We start from the raw sequence: 19,497 nt of genomic DNA on the forward strand, positions 1-19,497 counted from the left end.
CCGGTGTGAGGTGGTATCTCATTGTGGTTTTGATTTGTATTTCCCTGATGGCAAGTGATGCAGAGCATTTTCTCATGTGCATGTTGGCCATGTCTATGTCTTCCTCTGTGAGATTTCTCTTCATGTCTTTTGCCCATTTCATGATTGGATTGTTTGTTTCTTTGGTGTTGAGTTTAATAAGTTCTTTATAGATCTTGGAAACTAGCGCTTTATCTGATATGTCATTTGCAAATATCTTCTCCCATTCTGTAGGTTGTCTTTTAGTTTTGTTGACTGTATCCTTTGCTGTGCAAAAGCTTCTTATCTTGATGAAGTCCCAATAGTTCATTTTTGCTTTTGTTTCTTTTGCCTTCGTGGATGTATCTTGCAAGAAGTTACTGTGGCCGAGTTCAAAAAGGGTGTTGCCTGTGTTCTCCTCTAGGATTTTGATAGAATCTTGTCTCACATTTAGATCTTTCATCCATTTTGAGTTTATCTTTGTGTCTGGTGAAAGAGAGTGGTCTAGTTTCATTCTTCTGCATGTGGATGTCCAATTTTCCCAGCACCATTTATTGAAGAGACTTTCTTCCAATGGATAGTCTTTCCTCCTTTATCGAATATTAGTTGACCATAAAGTTCAGGGTCCACTTCTGGGTTCTCTATTCTGTTCCACTGATCTATATGTCTGTTTTTGTGCCAGTACCACACTGTCTTGATGACCACAGCTTTGTAGTACAACCTGAAATCTGGCATTGTGATGCCCCCAGATATGGTTTTCTTTTTTAAAATTCCCCTGGCTATTCGGGGTCTTTTCTGATTCCACACAAATCTTAAAATAATTTGTTCTAACTCTCTGAAGAAAGTCCATGATATTTTGATAGGGATTGCATTAAATGTGTATATTGCCCTGGGTAACATTGACATTTTCACAATATTAATTCTGCCAATCCGTGAGCATGGAATATTTTTCCATCTCTTTGTGTCTTCCTCAATTTCTTTCAGAAGTGTTCTATAGTTTTGAGGGTATAGATCCTTTACATCTTTGGTTAGGTTTATTCCTAGGTATCTTATGCTTTTGGGTGCAATTGTAAATGGGATTGACTCCTTAATTTCTCTTTCTTCAGTCTCATTGTTAGTGTATAGAAATGCCACTGATTTCTGGGCATTGATTTTGTATCCTGCCACGCTACCGAATTGCTGTAGGAGTTCTAGCAATCTTGGGGTGGAGACTTTTGGGTTTTCTATGTAGAGTATCATGTCATCGGCGAAGAGGGAGAGTTTGACTTCTCCTTTGCCAATTTGAATGCCTTTAATGTCTTTTTGTTGTCTGATTGCTGAGGCTAGGACTTCCAGTACTATGTTGAATAGCAGTGGTGAGAGTGGACATCCCTGTCTTGTTCCTGATCTTAGGGGAAAGGCTCCCAGTGCTTCCCCATTGAGAATGATATTTGCTGTGGGCTTTTCGTAGATGGCTTTTAAGATGTCGAGGAATGTTCCCTCTATCCCTACACTCTGAAGAGTTTTGATCAGGAATGGATGCTGTATTTTGTCAAATGCTTTCTCTGCATCTAATGAGAGGATCATATGGTTCTTGGTTTTTCTCTTGCTGATATGATGAATCACATTGATTGTTTTACGGGTGTTGAACCAGCCTTGTGTCCCAGGGATAAATCCTACTTGGTCATGGTGAATAATTTTCTTAATGTACTGTTGGATCCTATTGGCTAGTATCTTGTTGAGAATTTTTGCATCCATGTTCATCAGGGATATTGGTCTGTAATTCTCCTTTTTGGTGGGGTCTTTGTCTGGTTTTGGAATTAAGGTGATGCTGGCCTCATAGAACGAATTTGGAAGTACTCCATCTCTTTCTATCTTTCCAAACAGCTTTAGGAGAATAGGTATGGTTTCTTCTTTAAACGTTTGATAGAATTCCCCTGGGAAGCCATCTGGCCCTGGACTCTTGTGTCTTGGGAGGTTTTTGATGACTGCTTCAATTTCCTCCCTGGTTATTGGCCTGTTCAGGTTTTCTATTTCTTCCTGTTCCAGTTTTGGTAGTTTGTGGCTTTCCAGGAATGCGTCCATTTCTTCTAGATTGCCTAATTTATTGGTGTATAGCTGTTCATAATATGTTTTTAAAATCGTTTGTATTTCCTTGGTGTTGGTAGTGATCTCTCCTTTCTCATTCATGATTTTATTAATTTGAGTCTTCTCTCTCTTCTTTTTAATAAGGCTGGCTAATGGTTTATCTATCTTATTAATTCTTTCAAAGAACCAACTCCTGGTTCTGTTGATCTGTTCCACAGTTGTTCTGGTCTCGATTTCGTGGAGTTCTGCTCGAATCTTTATTAACTCCCTTCTTCTCTTGGGTGTAGGATCTATTTGCTGTTTTTTCTCTAGCTCCTTTATGTGTAAGGTTAGCTTTTGTATTTGAGTTCTTTCCAGTTTTTGAATGGATGCTTGTATTGCGATGTATTTCCCCCTTAGGACTGCTTTTGCTGCATCCCAAAGATTTTGAACGGTTGTATCTTCATTCTCATTAGTTTCCATGAATCTTTTTAATTCTTCCTTAATTTCCTGGTTGACCCTTTCATCTTTTAGCAGGATGGTCCTTAACCTCCACATGTTTGAGGTCCTTCCAAACTTCTTGTTGTGATTTAGTTCTAATTTCAAGGCATTATGGTCTGAGAATATGCAGGGGACAATCCCCATCTTTTGGTATCGGTTCAGACCCGATTTGTGACCCAGTATGTGGTCTATTCTGGAGAAAGTTCCATGTGCACTTGAGAAGAATGTGTATTCAGTTGAGTTTGGATGTAAAGTTCTGTAGATATCTGTGAAATCCATCTGGTCCAGTGTATCATTTAAAGCTCTCGTTTCTTTGGAGATGTTGTGCTTAGAAGACCTATCGAGTATAGAAAGAGCTAGATAGAAGTCACCAAGTATAAGTGTATTATTATCTAAGTATTTCTTCACTTTGGTTAATAATTGATTTATATATTTGGCAGCTCCCACATTCGGGGCATATATATTGAGGATTGTTAAGTCCTCTTGTTGAATAGATCCTTTAAGTATGATATAGTGTCCCTCTTCATCTCTCACTACAGTCTTTGGGGTAAATTTTAGTTTATCAGATATAAGGATGGCTACCCCTGCTTTCTTTTGAGGACCATTTGAATGGTAAATGGTTCTCCAACCTTTTATTTTCAGGCTGTAGGTGTCCTTCTGTCTAAAATGAGTCTCTTGTAGACAGCAAATAGATGGGTCCTGCTTTTTTATCCAGTCTGAAACCCTGCGCCTTTTGATGGGGTCATTAAGCCCGTTCACATTCAGAGTTACTATTGAGAGATATGAGTTTAGTGTCATCATGATATCTATTCAGTCCTTGTTTTTGTGGATTGTTCCACTGAACTTCTTCTTAAAGGGGAATTTTAAGAGTCCCCCTTAAAATTTCTTGCAGAGCTGGTTTGGAGGTCACATATTCTTTTAGTTGCTGCCTGTCTTGGAAGCTCTTTATCTCTCCTTCCATTTTGAATGAGCGCCTTGCTGGATAAAGTATTCTTGGTTGCATGTTCTTCTCATTTAGGACCCTGAATATATCCTGCCAGCCCTTTCTGGCCTGCCAGGTCTCTGTGGAGAGGTCTGCTGTTACCCTAATACTCCTCCCATAAAAGTCAGGGATTTCTTGTCTCTTGCTGCTTTAAGGATCTTCTCCTTATCTTTGGAATTTGCAAGCTTCACTATTAAATGTCGAGGTGTTGAACGGTTTTTATTGATTTTAGGGGGGGATCTCTCTATTTCCTGGATCTGAATGCCTGTTTCCCTTCCCAGATTAGGAAAGTTTTCAGCTAGAATTTGTTCAAATACATATTCTGGCCCTCTGTCCCTTTCGGCACCCTCGGGAACACCAATTAAACATAAGTTTTTCTTCCTCAGGTTGTCGTTTATTTCCCTTAATCTATCTTCATGGTCTTTTAATTGTTTGTCTCTTTTTTCCTCAGTTTCCCTCTTTGCTATCAACTTGTCTTCTATGTCACTCACTCGTTCTTCCACCTTGTTAACCCTCGTCGTTAGGACTTCTAGTTTGGATTGCATCTCATTCAATTGATTTTTAATTTCTGCCTGATTAGCTCTAAATTCTGCAGTCATGAAGTCTCTTGAGTCCTTTATGCTTTTTTCTAGAGCCACCAGTAGCTGTATAATAGTGCTTCTGAATTGGCTTTCTGACATTGAATTGTAATCCAGATTTTGTAACTCTGTGGGAGAGAGGACTGTTTCTGATTCTTTCTTTGGAGGTGAGGTTTTCCTTCTAGTCATTTTGCTCAGTGCAGAGTGGCCAAAAGCAAGTTGTATTGGGAAAAGGAGAAAAAGAGAGGAGAGAAAGAAGGAAAGAAAAGAGAAAGAGAAAAAAAGGAAGAAAAAAACGAAAAAGAAAAAAAAAGGGAAGAAGAAGAGAAAGAAAAAGAAAGGAGAAAAAAGGGGGTGGTTGAAGGAAACAAATCAAAAAGCAAAACAAAACAAAACAACAACAAAAAAAGAAAAGAAAAAAAAAGAACCACGGGGGAGTATCTTCTGATTCTGTGTACTTTAAGTCCCTTGACTTCCCCTGGACCTTGTCCGTCTAGCTGGTCTTCTGGGGGAGGGGCCTGTTGTGCTGATTTTCAGGTGTTAGCACTTGGGGGAGCTGCTGTGCCCCCGCCTGGTGCAGGGCTCAGTGGGGGTTGTTTACCCCGTGAGGCCCCAGGAGGAACAGCCCCAGTGGCGGGGCCAGCTCTGGAGCCCTGGAGTCAGCCCCCGCAGTAACTCCGGAGCTCTCCGTCTGCAGGTCCTGGAGGCTCCGGGTGGGGCCGCTGATCTGCTCAGCTCGGGGCAGGAGCGTCCTTGCTGTCCTGGGCCCTCCCGGCCTCTGCCTGTCCCGGGGGAGGCCGGATCCTGGGCTGTGTCCCGGCGCCCTGTGCTCCGGAGCCTGTGCTGGTGGATTCGCGCTCCCGGGCGGCGCAACCCCCTCCGCGGAGCTGCCGCCCGAGCCCCCCGAGCTGCTCCAGGAACCGCGCAGCCCCCTCCGCACGGAGCCTCTTCCTCTGCCCGAGCCCCTCCGAGCTGCTCCCGCCCCGCAGCCCCCTCCGCGGAGCCGCCCCCGAGCCCCCCCCCCCCCGAGCCCCTCCGAGCCCCTCCGAGCTGCTCCGGGTCCCGCCGTGCGCTGCAGCCCTTAGGGAGCTCGGCGCACTCTCCTGGGCGCGGAGTTGCTGTTACAGTCCCGGGGAGCCCGAGGGCATCCCCGCCCTCCTGGGTCCTGCTCCAACTCCCCGCGAGCCCCTTTGCGCCCGGGAAGGTCGGTGCAGCTCCTGCGTCTCCGGGACGGGGCTCTCCTGTCCTGGGGACACTCGCCCCGGCCTCAGCCCGGCTCCTCGCGGGCCCCTCCCCCTTGGAGGCCTTTTGCTTCTTTATTTCTTTTTCCCCCGACTTCCTACCTTGATAGAAGCGCGAACTCTTCTCACTGTTGCATTCCAGCTGGTCTCTCTTTAATTCTCAGGCCGAATTCCTAGATTTTCAGGATGATTGGAAGGTTTTCTAGGTAATTTGGTGGAGACAGGTGATTTGGAGACCCTACTCTTTCGCCATCTTGCCCCTCCCTCCAGAAATTATTTTTATCTCTATTTTTCATTAGCAGCAAAAGTACCTGTAAAAGTATCTGTCATCTTTAGGCTTCCAAAGTTTCTAGACTATGAACTGGGAGTCAGGCTTCAGTTTGATAAATAAGTTCACTAGCTTCTCTTTATTTACTTATGTCTAAAATTGATTGGAGGGAAAGCAAGTCATTTGCTGATCTAGAAAATCCAGTTATCTACCAAAAGTTCTAAGACTTCAGTATTGTGGCCAGATACAAAATAAATACACAAAAATCAGTATCAGTTAATCAATCAGAGCTCTGAAATAATCACTTAGAAAATATATTTTTAAAGATTTTTATTTATTTGAGAGAAAAAGGGGACAAGTAGGGGAGGCAGAGGGAGAGAGAGAAAAGTAGACTCCCCACTAAGCAGGGAGCCCGATATGAGGCTCCATCCCAGGACCCTGAGTTCATGACCTGAGCCAAAAGCAGATACCTAACCAACTGAGCCACCCAAGTGCCCCCAAAACATGTATTTTTAAATTAAGAAAACACAACCTATTTTACAACTAATAGATAGGTATACTATGTGTCTAGAATGCTTAATTTTTAACAAAAACCAAATTATCTCAAAATTAATCATGAACCTAACATCCAAATAAAAATATCAGCTGAAGGAGGAAGAAAAATATGCATGCAAAAATAGCCAAGAATTTTTTAAATAAAAAGAGTAGGAAAGCATAACTTCTCACTCCTTAGGTATAGGCTATGCATAGTAAGTTCCCTCCAAAGAGTACAACATGGAAAGCAGCGCGGGGAATATAACTTTAAGGGTGGAGAAAAGTGACAAGCACTCAGTACAGTGATCAAAGTCAACATCAGCATCATTAATCACGTCAATAGCATTTACCCTGTATATAATGTAATGAAAATTGCACTTTACACTGTGGTCTTTCTCCCAGTAGCCCATAAGCCCACTCTGATCATGAGAAAAACATCAGGTAACTTTCAGTAATGTAGGCATCCTTCAGAATACCCAACCAGTATGCCTCTTAACTGTCAAAGTGATCAAAACAAGGAAATTCTGAGAAATCACCATAGGCTAAGAAGAGCCTAAGGAGACATGACAACTAAACGTAATGTGATACCCTGAGCGGGATCCTGGAACAGAAGAAGGGACGTTAGGTGAAAGCTAAATGTATTAGTCTCCTAGGGCTACCATAACAAAATACCACAGACTAGTGGCTTAAACAATACAAATTTATTTTCTCATAGGTTTAGAGGCTAGAAGTCAAAGATGAAAGTGTCAGCAGGGTTGATTTCTAGTGAGACCTCTTTCCTTGGCTCACAGTTAGCCACATTGTTATCACATGGCATGTACTCCTAGTGGTTCTTCCTCTTCTTTTAAGGATACTAGTGCTCTTTGGATTAAGGCACACCTTCTGGAGCTTATGGAATCCTTTTTTAAACTGAGGTATAATTAACATATAAAATACTAGTTTTAGGGATCCCTGGGTGGCTTAGCGGTTTGGCGCCTGCCTTTGGCCCAAGGTGTGATCCTGGAGCCCCCAGATCGAGTCCCACATTGGGCTCCCTGCATGGAGCCTGCTTCTCCCTCTGCCTGTGTCTCTGCCAAACTCTCTCTCTCTCTGTCTTTCATGAATAAATAAAATCTTTAAAAAAAAAATAAAATAAAATACTAGTTTCAGATGTGCAATGTAATTATTCAATGTTTGCATGTATTGCCAAATGACATTTTTATCTTAAATACTTCTGTAAAGGCCATATTTTCAAATGCAGTCATGTCAGGAGTTAGGTCTTCAACTTACAAATTTGGGGGAACAAAATTTAGTCCATAACACTAAGGAAACATAAATAAACTATGGATTTAATAATAAGATATCAATATTGGTTCATTAAGTGTAACAAATGTACCATACTAACATGAGAAAATAATAATAGGGAAAATTGGTTTGGGAGTATAAGGGAACTGTCTGTACTATTTTTCTGTAAATCTAAACCTCTTGAAAAAAATCTATTTTAAAAAATAAATTTTGAGAAATGTTTTTTAAGAGTAAGAAGGTAATGGTCTTTCCTAGTCAAATGCCAAAATTATGATAATTAAATCAGTGGGATGGGATACTGTATAGAATGGATTATTCTAGAAAAGTTGGAACAATGAGGTAGTCACTTGGAAAAAATAATTAAATTAGAACTTTATCTAGCCACATAAATAAAAAAAAATCTAAATTGATAAAAGATTAACAAATGAAAAAGAGAACTGTGAAAGTGCTGTTGAAAACATAGGTGGATATTTACATGGTATTAATGTGTAGAAAGACTTAACCATGACTTTAAAGACCACAAAGGAAGAGGCTGCTCACAATGACTATATAAAAAATTCTAAAGTTCTATATGGATGGGAGGAAAGATGGATGGAGGGAGGAAGAAAGGAGATAGGTAAGTAAAACTCAACAAAAAAATTAAAAGGACACCTAGTTGTTCCAATTTCATTTCTAGAATAATCCACCCTATACGGTATCCCATTCCACTGATTTTATTATCATAATTTTGGCATCTGGGAAAGATAAAAATTAAAGGACAAATGACAAATTAGCAAAGGTATTTGCAATGTATGTAATGAGTATAGGCTTATATTCTTAATATAGTAAAAGTTCTCGCAAATCCATAAGGAAAGGATAAATATCACATTCTTTTCAATGGGCAAAGGATGCACACACATATCACAGAAGAAATACAGATAGCCAAAAACCTGGGGAAAAGGAGAAAACAAAAGCTATTAGAGCAAACTAAGGCATTCTGCCAATGAGACTGTAAATTGATAAATCTTCTCTGGAGTGAAGTTAGACCATTTGTATGAAATACCTTAAAAATGTACAAATCTTTGTCCTAAGAATTCTACTTCTGGGAATATATCCTAAGCGTTAGTAAAGATTCTCTGTTACAAATGATAGAAATATCTTAAACAAAACTGGGGTATTTATTAGCATGGAAAGCTTAGAGCGTAGAGCTAGGGCATGAGTAAATCAGCGAACTCAACCAGTGTCAGGAATCGCTCCTTTCTGTCTCCTGGCTCTATCTTTCTCTCAACTGGCCTCATCCATAAGCCAGCTTCGCCTAGGGGGTGGCAAAGATGACCTTCAGAACCTCTAGGATTATGTTACGGTTATGGTCAACCCAGTAGTTCCAGGAAAAGATCTTGAACCAGTTTTGTTTGGCCTTTTCAAATTCAAATGCCCATGCCCTGATATAATCACTGGTTATTCCTGGCAGACCTATTCCATGTGTCCCCTTACTGGGAAACGGACAGGGGGTGTCATCCCACTCCAACAACATGGACTCAGAGTGGTGAGGGTCATTTCTGAAAGAAAAAGAATTATGCTACCAAAAGAAAGAATGTTGAACCAGCCTATCCTCCCCAAAATTTCTACAAATAAGAAAATTGTTAGCAGCATTTTGTTTATAAAGGTGAAAATTTGAACAAGCCTAAGAATCTTACAACACAGGGTTGTCTGTAAATTATCTGTAGGATCAAATACTAGACAGTTTTGTGGGGTTTTTTAGATTTCATTTATTTATTTGAGAAAGAGAGCTCGTGGACACATGAGCAGAGGGGAGGGGCAGAAGGAAAAGAAGAAACAGACAACCCGTTGAGCAGGGAGCCTGATGTGGGGCTTGATCCCAGGACCCTGACATCACTACTTGAGCCAAAGGCAGGCACTTAACCAACATCTGATTCTTTGAAATACATGTCTGCATACATATGTACACACAGAGGTATAGGAAAAGTATAGGAGGTCTTGTGCCTGTATGTTCACAGTAGTTATTGATGAGCTGTGGGATCACAGATCATTTTCTTTTTTCTTTTTTCTTCTAAGGATTGTGTTACTTTGGACAAAGAAAAAACACAAAACCAGTGAATATATGTGAATCGTGCTATGAAAGTTATAAAATTTCTATCATTCTTTGATTCTGTAAACAGTTTCTACTCTTCGAATGGCTTGTAGTCTAGTATAAACCGATATATTTTAAAATATACGTATAAGCTTCTAAAGTTAGGTGTGATCAAATAAGTTATGTGTGCATGATGGTGTACAGGGAAGCATCTGAAAAAGTCTACGCAGTGTAATAGGATGTTATAAAGGGATAACTTTATATAAGCACAGTTTGTATGTAGCACACACAAAATAAATTGAGATAGTAAGTGTTGGACTTACTGGAATCTCGTTCTAATTATGTGAGGTAGCTAGGGTGCATATCACCATCTCCTCTTCACAGATGAAGAAACAGGCCTGAAAAGCAACGTGACTTTCTTTCAGTAACATTTAGTGATTGAAGTACAACTCAAACCCAGGTCTTCAGCTGTGATGCACCATTTCATAGAAGTGCATTGGAAACTCCAAAGGAAGAGCAGATCCTGAAACCCAGGGCAGTCAGAGATTTTTAGGATGAAATGGGAATTACCCTGGACTTTGAAAGGACAGGGGACACGGACCAGTGGGAAGAGGGTGGTAGGACATTCCAGAGAAGTGACATGGAAAGAGTATGCTGCAGGCCATCTATGATGATACAGAGCAGGGTGTGGTCCTGTCAAAGAATTAAATGTGGCAAAACTTGAAAACTGTTTTGCCTTGCTAAAATTTTTCTTTAAAAACAAAAGGGCTGTTTTTGCTTTTCAAATGCTAATCTCCTTTTCAGTCCTCCCCCTCAAAAAAACCTTCCATCAGATCATTTAAGTTTCTTATCTAAAGCCCTATAGAATGATAAGCTTAAATTATAACCAGAAGTAATTTAGTTGGGTTTCTTAGGAATTCTAATTTAACAGAGAAATGAGAAGCTGTCAACACAATATGCTAAAGACAAATTATGTGGATGACAAAGTTTCCCAAAGAATGGCAAGGCCTTTCAGCCCAAGTAGAGGGAGGCTGTCTGAGGACAGTACACGCGGTTCCCCCCCCCCCCCCATCCCTCAAAGACCAAGAGTACGAAAGACAAATGCTAATCATTAGGCAATTTAAGTGGCCAATTGAGGAAGAGAAGTGTTGGATTTTCATAGCATGAAGTTAGTAGTGGTGGAAATACTTTGTTTTAGCCTTTTCTATGGTCTTGTGGAGTTTGAGAGTTATTAACCTAGAAAACTCAAGGGTTTATAAACATAATGGCTAAATAATTTGGAATTATACATTAATACTATCAGGGAGAGGGGCACATGGGCGGCTCAGCAGTTGAGCATCTGCCTTTGGCTCAGGGCGTGATCCCAGAGTCCTGGAATCAAGTCTCACATCAGGCTCAGTCCCACATCAGGCTCACTTCGGGGAGCCTGCTTCTCCCTCTGCCTGTGTGTCTGCCTCTCTCCGTGTCTCTCATGAATAAATAGGTAAAATCTTTAAAAAAAAAAAAAAAACGGAGAATGGTGAACAAAACCAGAATTCTAGCCAAAGATTTTTGAAGTGACTGGTAACCCAGAAACATTTATTTATTCATCAAAAATAACATTGAGGGTATTTTTCTTGCCAAGCATTGGTGACTGGTGCTGGTATAAAGGCAAGTAAAACAAAGCCAACTAGAGTCTAGTGAGGGAGCCTAAACTAGAGAGATGTGCAGAAGGCCTAACACCACTGGAAGAAGAGGACAGTCCAGGAGAGGAATCAGGGACTGGCTCCCACAGGGGATGACACCTCAGCCAGCACAAGGGAGGAAGTGTATCACCGTAGAGAGCCAGTAAGCAGGCAGGAGAAAGCAGGTTTTGTTCAGGAAACCGCAAGTAATTCGGGATGTCTGGAGTATAATTGTGATCAGAGAAGGTGACACAGGAACTTGGAAGCAAAAGCCAAATTATAGAGAGGCCACATAAGAAATTTGGGTTTCATTCTATAGACAATGGGGAGCACTGAAGGATTTAAAACAGAAGAGTTCTCATGGCTAGATTTGCATCTTTGAAAAAAATATATAAATAATAGAAAAGACCTGGCTATCATCATCAACCACAAGGCACTCCTTAGCAATTAGATGCCTGACAGGAGACTGCCAGAGATCTACCCTTACAAAGTCAGGCCCTGGGCCCTTGGCTCTCCCACCCTGGGAACCTCCAGCTGAACAGGGTGTCCCAACCTAGCATCCTCATTTTAGGAAGTAAAAGAAGAAACGGAGACTGAGATCCTAGTGAGCAGTGATTAGAGGCAATAATGGGATAAAAATTTACAATGGAAACTAATTACTTTTTTTTTTTTTTTTTAAACAAGTGTTCATCTAAAAGAGAGGTACCTTTTCCCAAACAGCCTCCACACTGCTCAGGACATTTAGAACTTCTCTGGGAATAGTTTTAAAGACCAGCCTGGGAGCCATGCTTGTCTCTTTATAGTTGCATTTTTTTTTATTTTTTATTCTAAAATGAATACTACCCAATCTGATTTTTTTATCCTGCTTACTCGGCTTAACACTGAATTAACTTTTTATTTATTCCTAAAGTCAAATCCATCTTCATGTTGGGAAAATTTCTTACCTCTGAAGACATTCAGTAGAGCCCCTCAACTGCTTACCAGCTACAAGTTTCTTGACCATGAGTCTCACAAGTTGCCTGCACAGTGGGGATGATGACATCTTTCCTGCCTGCCCCATACAGTTACTACTCTGAAGATCATAGCAGACACCACGGGAAAGCTTTTTGTAGAGTTGTGTCAGTGGATGCTCTTGTCACCTCACACTTTGCAGGCAATTCCAAAATGTGCACTTGTTCTGATGTCTTTGTGTTCATCTCCCTAACAGACTGTTCACCTTAGGATGGCAGGGTCTGGGTCATATTTGGTTTTGTATCCCTGGGGTCTGACACAGGCAGGGTCTCACACATAAAAAAATCCTCAGATATTTTCTGAGTGAATAACTGAATCTAGTTTCTTGCCTTATCTTCAAAGCACATATAATTAAAGGATAATACACTTGAAATTATTCAGTTAATGGACACAGAGTCCACTTAGGCTTCTTCAGGTATGTGAGTGGTTTGTCATTAGGAACTTGCTGTTTATCTCGGAAGGAGCCAGAACAAATGGCTCATGAAATAAATCAATGTGAAAATGTAAAGGTTCTTAAACTTTAGTTTTAACTTTAGTTTTTTAACTTTTAACAAAGTTAAGTGGTCTTAACTTTGGCTGTATTTTTAAATCACCAAGAAAAAATTTTAGTTACCAGTACTGGGGCCCCATCCCAGCACAATTAGATCCATACCTCTGGAGGTAGAAGCCTGGCATAGTTCTTAAAGCTACCCAAGTGATTCTAATGTGCAGCCTGTGTCTGGTGCAGGGCTCTAGGATCAGTCCGTGAGAAACTGCTTAAAAAATATATATCTATTAAGGGACACCTGCTTGGTTCCCTCGAGGTCATGAGTTTAAGCCTATGTTGCACACAGAGTTTACTTAATAAAAAAATTAAAAAAGAAAAAAAAAACACAGCCTATCTAGTTTTACATTAGGAACCACAGTCAGTGGAAAAGAACACAAGGCACCGTCCCACCGCAGTCTATGAGGAGTGACAACTAGCCGCTAAGTGACAGGGGCACAGTGGCAAACAGCAGTCGGTTTGTGCTGAGCTATGAGAGGTCATGAAAGAAGGGGGGGCTTGTGCTGAGCCTGAGACTTCCTACAGAGCTATTAGACATTTTAAAGTTTATCACAGAAATAAAAGATATTCCCTGCCCACAAAAGGAGACCAAGTACTAGTTTAGCAAACCTGCAAGCACCAGCCAGCAGGCCTGGCCAGTACAAAGGACCTGGAGGCTTTGCCTTACAACACAAATCACCACTCTCGGCAGTGGGAATACAGCTGTGAACAAGATTCAAACCGTCTGGAATAACTGACAGTCTGTTCACAATTAAGTAAACAGCCAGTTTCAAAAGGGTAATTGATGAAAGAAACAAAATAAGGTTGGTGAGATAGGAAGATGCAGTTGCTAAGAGTTTTAAGGGTCTGGCTAAGGTAGTTCAGTCTAATCCAGCAGTCAATCATTTCTGGTCAAAGAAATGTCTAAGAAAGATCACTTAAGGGACACCTGGCTGGCTCATTCAATAGAGCCTGTGACTCTCAATCTCTGGGTTGTAAGTTCAAGCCCCATGTTGGGTGTGGAGTCTACTTAATTAAAAAAAAAAATTTAAGATTATTTTAGAACCTTTGGAGGATTAGAAGAAGGAGAAATAGTACACATGTAGAACAGAACACCTACAAAAATCTAAGGTGGGGTGGTAAGTTCCTAAATTGGAGAGAATTGGGAAGGAGTGGTCTATAGGATTTCCAAAGGAAAAAAAAAAAAAAAAAAAGAAAGAAAAAAAAAAGAATTTCCAAAGAAAAAGATGGCTGTTTACATTAAATAAGCATAAATAATCTTAATGCATTTTAGAAACAAATTATTAATACTGGAATTCTGTATTGTACTATTTACTGTATGTTTGAGAATGAGTACCTCTCCTGTTTTCTATTAATATTAATTGTTGTTTCTTAATCTATTTCATGATTGTGGGAGAACTTTAAAAACTCAGTGTCGAATGAGTGAGTTTAGTCAAGGTCCAGGTCCTTTTTAAAGAATCAGTTGTTTACTTTCATTTATAATCTCCTACAATCCCATTTGAAAAAACAAAAAACAAAAAAAACTTTATTCTACCAAATAACCTCTATGAAAATGGTAAGCCTCCATATTTCTGTAACACACTAAAGTCAATGTTACTGGAGAATGGGAGCTTATGTAAATTTTTTTACTAATCAGAACTAAATATTTTTGCCTTCAAGTGAACAAGTCCTAAGATGATCACATGTAAATGATCAGTGTGCAATTAATTCCAAAAAATTAACTGCTCTTGTTGGGCCAGTTCCATGACCAGACACGGAGTGAATAGTATTGAGTTATTGGGACGTACAAAACTGTAAATGACCAGACCCTTATGTACTTGAGTTAAGGCTGTAGTATAAGTCTGCATGTGTATTCTCACAGGAGACTGTAAAATGTGGGCATGCTTTCAATTCGTGCAGTCTGTGATTTATGGAGGCACATAGGTCAGGAGTTTATTATGCTGAAAATCATAATAACTGTTTTGTTTTGCTGTTTAAAATGAAGTGACCAAAGCATGTTGAAAGATAAATGGGTGAACCATTTTGATTATGCTTTTATTTCTATTAAAGATTAAATATTATTGCTGAGTAACCAGCCATGCTAAGTATTATGATATTAAAGCTGAAGTAGTTTGTAAGCTGATAGCCCCTTCTTTCCTCTGGGTTTAGGTTTGTTATTAATCAAAATGTTGGACTTGTTTAGTGCAGTGGTGTATGAAACAAACAGTTGAAAAAGACAGCTACTTTAATTTACGGCTTTCTGCGTTTTTTCAAATTTGTAGGAAAATCTGTTTCTCTTTGTGGACTTTGTGCTGTTGTTCACATGTCTAGAGTTCATTTCTTATACCAGAGCCAGCTAAATCCAATAGTTGCAAGATTCTCTCATGGGAGAGAAAGGAAGAAGGTGCCTATAAGGTTTTAATTGACAGGTTCTGGTAAAGTCATTTTTGAAATGTGGACAGTCCCTAATAGAAATGGATATTACAAAAAAAAAAAATCCATCTGCATTTTTGGAGAGAGCAATAATTTTTGAAATAGAAAAATGTGTATATAGAAAGCTATTAATAAGTTAACTAAAGACAGTGGTTTTGTTTTTTACTATCAGTACAGGAGTATTAAATAAAATTGTTTTAAAGGGCATGTTTCAGGTACTTCCTGGTTTCAAGCTACTTACCTGGGTTAGGTATCTGCACAAGAATCATTTATTTGCTAAACGCTTACTGAAATGCAGTGCAAGGTCTGTACTCCCCACAATGTGTGATAAAGGACCTTTAAAAGGACATCCTGCCATCCTTCTAAACTTGTTCCTCAGGAGGAGAAATACAATTCCTAAAAAGTATACTTTGTGGGAAATGCAGGACAGATTATAAGAAGTGTCAAAGAAAAAGACCACCTCTCCTTTACCTGAAACAAAAGGTTTAATTTATTAAGTAAGGAAGAGTTATGCTTTTAGGCACAGTCTCTGAGCAAAGTGGGTTGCAAATCTGACACAGAGTTTTGGGGTCAGGGATTATTAGGGGTTATCAGCCTCAGGAGCCCCATTATGCACCAGAGGCTCTCGGTGATTGGCCAGCTTTCAGAAATGTTTACTCGACAGTCCACCACTGATTGGCCAACTGATTAGTTGGCTTTCAGAGGTGTGTTTACTGAACTGAGTTGTCACTGATCCTTTAGGCCTAGGCAAATCATCATTAATTGATTAAATCCAGTTTGAGTACGTTTCAAACCAGTTCTAGTAGTCCCTGGTTACCACGAATGTAGAACAATCCGCCTTTTTCTAGGAGTTGGGATTGTTTTATTTTCAGAAGCTAACACTGCAGGAAATTCAAAGTGTAAGAAAGTCACACTTGAGGAATCTATTTAAATAAGCAACAATCCTATGTTGTACTTCCTTGAATACCCTACATCCTCCTCCCACAAAGAATCTACAAATTTATCCTACTAAATTGTATGATTATCCATGATAAAATTGGTGCTATTTATTCTGTTATCATAAGCTTAATTCAGAGCTCTTTTTTCCATTTCTTCCATTAAATGTATCTTATCATTTTCAAAGAAGATAGAAACAATTTAAAGTGGAAATTTAGGAAGCAAAGGCCTCAATATCACCATTCTTGAAATTACCTGTCCAGCATGGTTTTTCCACTGTCATTGCTATGGTAAGGAGGTAACTATACTTGCTGATTTTCTTTTTCTGTTGTTTTGCTTCTATTTTTCTTTCCTTCTTTGTTCCTCCCTTTCCTTTTCCCTTTCTTTCCTTTTTTCCTTCTTTCTTTCTTTCCTTCCCTCCCTCCCTCCCTCCCTTCCTTCCTTTTGGATATAGTTGCCATACAATGTTACATTAGATTTAGGTGTACAACATAGTGATTCAAGTATCTATACCTTACACTATGCTCACCACAAGTGTGGCTGCCATCTGTCATCATGCAACACTATTACAATATTGACTATATTCCTTATGCTGTGCCTTTTATTCCCATGACCTATTCATTCCATAAGTGGAAGCCTGTACGTCCCATGCCCCTTTACCCATGTGGCCCATCCTCCCACCCCTCCCCCCTCTTGGCAACCGTAAGTTTGTTCTCTGTATTTATAGGTCTGATTCTGTTTATTGATTTGTTTTGTTTTTTTAGATTCTACATCTAAGTGAAATAATACGGTATTTGTCATTGACTTATTTCAGTAAACATAACACCCTCTAGGTCCACCCATACGGTAAATGGCAAGATCTCATATGATGCCTTTTTCTGAATAAAGATACTCACTCAAGCAAAAGAAGTGTAAGGATTCAGCAGTTCTTACAGGTGATATGGCATGTTCACATTGAACATTAGTTATTGAAATTAGTTATGAAATTTAATGCAAATTACATATTAGTGATATAGAAATAAAGCACAAAAAGTATAGAAAATAAAGATAATAATAAAGTATAGAAATGTGAATGTGATTTACTTCATTTAGTAAGTTAAAGTAGACTCTAGGTCATCCATATAATAATATCACTTGTACTAACTGCAAGCTTTTCTGGGATAGAAGGGATGGGAATGATAGTTAAGGCTCAACTTGTTAGCCCTTGAGAACAGTAGCTACTGAATCCTTAGTAACTTCAGTATCATTAATACTATAACATTTTATTTGTCACCAAAATGTTTTCTTCAAAATCTGAATATATCCGTGAGAGTTTTTCACATAAGTAAGCTTCACTCAGCATTTCTGCTACTGCAGGGAAAAGGGATGGGGGACTTGTACCTACTGCCCAAATCCCTGCTTATTCAGGGAAAAAGAAATTAATGTAATATTTGGGTTTCATGTGAAAGTTACAGCGGGTGTATGGGGAGTGTTAATCCTATAGGCAATTTAGCCCTATCAGCTGTGATAAAAGTGTTGGGTATGCCCACTTTAAAAGTGCTTAAATAACAAGTGGGAAAAGCTTTAGTAGTTTTGTTTATATATCGAAACTGACTTTTCTCTTTCCAAATTCATTCAGTTGCTCTGAAATCTGGTCTTTGACTTCCCCATTTATTTCTGACACCTCCTAATGGGGGCAGAGCTAATCACTTACATATTTCCCTGCTGCTAAGGATAGCCAGCTTATGACCACTTAGGACTCAAGCACATGTTGATACCTTAAGACCAGTAAGCATTTGATAAAGTGGGAAAAGCAGGATGGTTAAATTTGTTGTAATCAACAGTAAGAGGAGGAAATTAGTCCATGGAGCTATGCCAAAGCTTAGTTTCCTTTTGCACAAAAAAAAAAAAAAAAAAATCATTTTTTGTTTTTAACCCTGCAGCTCCCCTGAAAAGGCAGTCATAACATCATTTGAACAAGAATTTTCTTAACACATTCCTGAATCTTGACCCCTTTAACTACTGAAAACAGAAAGATCAGATAGGGCTGGTTTATTGTCAGGAGTTCTGCTCTGCCGCCCTGCCCTCTCTGGCTAAGTGAGCCTGCTCTTTATTTAAAGGAAGCTGGCAAAATGTTCTCTGAGTTTAGGTGAAGGAACATTCTGCTACAATTCCTTTAACCTCCCATCAGGAAAGGACCTTCAAGTGAAGACTGAGGCAAAGAGACTCTTTACTAAAAAATACAAACCAACAGAACAAACTCCAGACACGTTTTTCAAATTTAAGTGTCTTCTGAGAAGGTGGTTTCCATGCGGTGTAAGCACCAATAAACAACAAGCGCATGTTGGTGTCCTGTACCCTATGGTGCGTTATGCCAAGGACAGTATAGTATAAAACGTCTACTTTCTGTTCTCCTGCCAAAATCACTGAACCATCCATCTCTCTCCCTCTTCAGGATGTCGCATGTACTTCAGTTTGAGGATAAAAGCAGAAAAGTGAAGGATGCAAGCATGCAAGATTCAGACACATTTGAAATCTATGATCCTCGGAATCCAGTGAATAAGAGAAGACGAGAAGAAAGCAAAAAGCTGATGAGAGAGAAAAAAGAGAGAAGATAAAATTACAGTAATGTTAACTAGAGCTAGCTAGAAACGTGCCTGCAACAAATGGCCTTGTAACAGCCATTGTTCCCAACAGCATCACTTAAGGGTGTGAAAAGAAGTATTTTCGAACCTGTTGTCTGGTTTTAAAAAACAATTATCTTGTTGTATAAATTGTGGAATGACTTTGGTTACTGGTACATGCTTCCCGCTCCCCCTCCATTTGACCTTTTATATTGCTAAATCTGAAAAAAGAGAACTTTCCTGCCAGTTTATATGTTTGTTAACTATTTGTAGACTGTGCCAACCTGTGTGTGTCTTTTTATCTTAAAATATGTGAAGGCTTTGTTAAGATTTTTTTATAAGAAGTCCTTGCTAGAAAGAATATTTAAGGGAAAGCTCCCCGGCATTCTGTTACCACAGTACTAAATTTGGAATATAATTTAAAAAAAAATTACATAAAGATTGATTTTGTTGTTGTGTTTTGGATATAAGCATCTAAAACTAGCCAAATCATTCTGACTCCGTAGCACCGGGCCTTAAAACTGGAGGGATCCCAAGGGGATATTCTCACCTGCATCTAAGCCAATGCCTGGGTTTGATGTAATCAAAACACTGAGATACTAAGTAACAGCAGCCAAGCTTCTGCACACCCTGGCCTGACACTGGCCACCTTGGCGTGACACTGGGCCACCTGTCCACACCGCTGCCCTTCTCAGCACAGCAAGAGCAGGAGCTCACTTAGGGGTCCCATTCTAGCAACAGAATTCATCGGTTTAGCCTTTGATGACGACCACTCATACTGGTTATTTAGTATATGTTATCTATATTCCACTCAGTCTTTCTAGA

General features: G+C 39.6%; 1 protein-coding gene across 1 annotated transcript in view; it reads left to right on the forward strand.

The window, feature by feature from the left end:
* The window catches only part of CWC27 (CWC27 spliceosome associated cyclophilin), a 192,454-nt gene extending 173,337 nt beyond the window's left edge, over positions 1-19,117 (forward strand). The window contains exon 14 of the mRNA XM_038530711.1: positions 18,504-19,117. Within this exon, the coding sequence (XP_038386639.1) occupies positions 18,504-18,666 (163 nt within the window). The 3' untranslated portion in view covers positions 18,667-19,117. The remainder of the gene's footprint in view (positions 1-18,503) is intronic.
* The last annotated feature ends 380 nt before the right edge of the window (positions 19,118-19,497 follow it).

This window comes from Canis lupus, chromosome 2 (genome assembly GCF_011100685.1).
Source record: "Canis lupus familiaris isolate Mischka breed German Shepherd chromosome 2, alternate assembly UU_Cfam_GSD_1.0, whole genome shotgun sequence".
Classification (NCBI taxonomy): Eukaryota; Metazoa; Chordata; class Mammalia; order Carnivora; family Canidae; genus Canis; species Canis lupus.